At 43.1% G+C, this 3,905-nt stretch overlaps 1 protein-coding gene across 1 annotated transcript in view; it reads left to right on the forward strand.

Annotated features, from left to right (window-relative positions):
- Positions 1–385, forward strand: part of LOC308410915 (protein NLRC3-like) — a 17,782-nt gene extending 17,397 nt beyond the window's left edge. Inside the window, exon 9 of the mRNA XM_080904595.1 lies at positions 1–385. This exon is cut by the window's left edge and continues 484 nt beyond it. Within this exon, the coding sequence (XP_080760721.1) occupies positions 1–76 (76 nt within the window). The 3' untranslated portion in view covers positions 77–385.
- Positions 386–3,905: the final 3,520 nt, after the last annotated feature.

Below are 3,905 nucleotides of genomic sequence, written 5' to 3' on the forward strand. Positions count from 1 at the left end.
CAACACCACATTCACTCAAACTCTTTATCCTGGGTTTAGGTTCTGGTCTCCTGGTGCCTCAGTGTCCCTGTGCTGAGTGGAGTGTAAAGAGTGTCTCCTGTTACAGAAACACTCTGACTGTTGAACAGATAGTTCAGTCTGTACATGTCTGTCTCTTTCACTCACAAACACGTTTTCAGATTCATGGATTCAATCAGTTGATGTTTGAAACTCTTCTAAATGATTCCTTGTAAACTTCTTCCTCTTCAGTCACAAACAAACAGGAAGTGATGTCACATGTGTTCCTGTCCACACAGCAGAATGAGTCTATTGCTGACAGTGATGTACAAACAGAGTGAGCATTTCTGAGGCCCAAAATAAACTGAGTAGTTCACTGAATGAACAATGGACTGTGAGCTCAGTTCCTTCATCATTAGTATGGATTATATATGTATATGTATTATATTAGTATCATATATATCAGGTGCTGCTGCTTTCAGTCATTGTGCAAATGTGCTGTTTGTAAGGTTGTAAAGCTGCAGTCAGCTGAGACTGAAGAAGTCACCTGATCAGTGAGCAAACGTTTCTGAAAACGTCCAGATGAACAGAATCAACCTTTTGGGATCAGCCAGCAATGCAGCATCATTGTTGTTCAGCTTCAGAGGTTTGCAGGAATGAACTGATGACCAGAAACAGCTGCAAAGTCCAAGAAAATACCAGCTGGAGTTCAGCTGCATTTGAAGAAGTCAAAGAAAAGTAAGGATGGCAAAGGGCGACGTTTTCTTCCAAAGAGCTGCAAACATGGTCGACGCCTCATTAGAAGAATCATCTGGACATTTGTGAGGAACTCTAACCAAGAAAGCAACGTCACACAGATCCAACAGACAGTTTCCATGACTGCAAGTGTTGAGTGGAAAAATGCTACATTGCATTATTGCATCCTCTCACCACAGGAGGCGCTGTTGGCACCACTGATTGCTGATCAGCTGTTCTCTGATGATCTGATTGATACTGTGAATAACGGGACTCACTGAACTCTGTGACACAGTGAAGATTACAGAGTTTAACTTCAACATCTGACTGACGTCACACAGACAGAAGGATGAACCAGTGAGGCACAGAACACAGTTACTGGAGATACTGGATCAGCTCCATGTGAACCTCTGATGGAGAAGCTGCTGAGCCAGAGAAACATCAGGACATGACAGCAGCTGCACTTATCTAACAACATGTAGCAGAGCTGATCTATGTTAGAGGATCTATCACAGCAGCTGAAGCCAAAGTCCAACACTGGATACCAGCTGAGCCTGTGCTGAGTGTAGTGTTACAGGAAAAGGGCAGAAACACTGGTAGCTCCCAGTGATGCTGACTGGGGCACAGAGCTGAATGATGCAGCATCAGGACACTGTTTCAGTCTGACTGACAGAGAAACCTGTAGCTGTATCTACATGTGAGGCAGAGGCCACACAAGCAGCTTTCTATGTTTCACAGTGACTGAGATCTTCAGTGGGGGTGGACATGCTCCTGTACAGACCTCTGAGGAGAACCAAGGTGCAGTCAAAGAGTCCAGTCTGTCCTCACAGATGTGAACATGTGCTTTCATCAGGTCTGCTGTCAGCTAGCAGGCTCACATCAGAATCACTGTTCCTGAAAAACACAGTCTGTGTGACATCATCAGTCAGCTGATGGTCCCAGATCTGAATGGTTTCTGTCTCTATGAGGAAGTCAGAGAATATCACTGAGGTGTGGATCAGGTCTGAGTGAGCTGTGGAGGGACAGCTTTAAACAGTCCACAGGTCTCACGTCCTGCTCAGTCTGGTAGCAGATACCTCGTATTGTTCCAGATGTGCTGACATCAGCAGCAGCAGCACAGCTGTGTGATACCATGAATCTCAGTTATTGATCCAACACACAGTAAATACAAAGATCAGGATTTCTGAGAGTAATCATTATGAGTCTGAACACATGATCACTGAATGTTAGTCTCCACAATAATAAGCTAACACAAGCAAACACAGCTTTCAGCTCTTATTTTGAAACTGGCTTATTTAGAGAGCTGTGATGTGAGCGTGCCTGGCTCTGAGGCACTTGGGTCAGCCTCTGTTGTTTAGAAGTGTTACAGACTGTGAATGACACAGACCTGTCAGTTTCCATGTTTGTCTGTAACACAGCTCAGGGGCTCCATGCTGAACGCATCCATCCAGTGTTATTGATCCAGGACTGATACCAGCATTGGGATCAATACTACAACACACAATCACATGTGTCCACGTGATGTGTTTGACCAGCTTTATTCATTAATGATCAATCAGCTTATTTACTGCATCTGAGTCCAGCTTCATTTAAATGATCCAACCATGAAAATGACATCAGTCCTACAGAAGCACTTCATGCTAACAGGAAGTCATTGATTAAGGTGGAATAACACAGAGACACAACCACTCACAGCTAACCTGACCCCACTAACTGCATGTGTTTGGACTGTGGGAGGAAGCCGGAGTACCGGAGAGGACGCACACAAACACGGGAGAACATGAAGCACTGAAACAAAGATGGTGGATTTGACCTCAGGACCAGGCAGGGTTACGGGGGTCATGACCCCCCAATAATAGATCCAGCTACACTGAAACTGTCAATTTCATTTACTTTTACTGTTTTAAAGCTATCAGGCTGCTTTGTGGCTCACTCAATACTAAACTAAGATACTTTCAGTGTGAATCATTTGCAGGAACACAGGCAGGATTTAAAGTGCAGAACTTTACAGTCTCTGTCTCAAAGTTGGTCTGAACATGCTAACAGCTCTTTGTTTTTCTCAGTTTTCACTGGTTTGATGTAATGAAAGAAATTTTAAAGAAGCAGACGATTGTTGTTATTTTAGTTCTATAGTTTCATAAATCGTGGTGTGGATCTAAGTCAACATTCAGAATAAATAAGATAATACAGCACTTTGATGGTTGCCTTTGTATTTTCCCAGCAGTGCTCAGGTTGGTTCTCGGCTACATTTACATACAGATGTTAATGTGTTCAGCAGCTGGACTCATCTGAGGAAGGAACATTGGAAAGGTGCTCAGTGCACAACTGCATCACTAATTTTATGTAAGACCCTGTGTTTTATTGTATTTATATATTTGTAACATTTGACTCAAACACTTTTGGGAAGGATGAAAATGTTTTCAGGAGGAAGTTTTTCCTTCTGTCCGACTGCAGTACACACAACACTGCGTCTCCCTCCCTTATCACACTTCCTCAGGCTGCTGATGAGCGCCCCCTGGTGTCAGTGTTGATGACGTCATGCACAGTGAAACATAAACGGTGTCTGTTAATAAAAAATCATGTGTCCATTTTCATGTTTGCATCATGTTTCTGTAAAATCATCAGCTGTTTCTGAACCTTCTTCATTGTTTGACTCATTCCAACAGCTGTGAGCTGTGATGGAGTCAGAGCAGCTTCATCACTGATGTTCAGGTGAAGCTGAACTTAATAAACTGTAGAAATGATCAGGATTCAGGCTGGATGTGTAAAACACTTCTGTGTGAGGTCGCAGTGCTTCATATGTGTGTGTGGGCTGAAGCACACACGTGTGAGTCCTCAGAGGTTTCACACACATCACTGCACACACTTATAATCCTAGTTTAAGCTTGTGGATCATATCGGACACATCAGCAGCTCTTTGGAGACAAAGATTTGAGATTTAAGATGAGTCATAGTCTTTCTATCCATGGTAGCTTCCACTGCTGAGGCTCGGGAAACATGAAGAGGATAATTAAGAGCAAGCATCAGCTCTGTCTCATCTAACTACACAGTATTATGATCATGCACTTATGTCTCAAACTAAGACACAATGAGACAAAATGAGTTCTGTGAGTCTTTAGATTATCAGTAAATTCTGGTGACAGTTTGACGCTCAGTGGAGCCATTTTTGGTTT

This window comes from Rhamphochromis sp. 'chilingali', assembly GCF_963969265.1.
Source record: "Rhamphochromis sp. 'chilingali' genome assembly, chromosome: 15".
NCBI lineage: Eukaryota > Metazoa > Chordata > Actinopteri > Cichliformes > Cichlidae > Rhamphochromis > Rhamphochromis sp. 'chilingali'.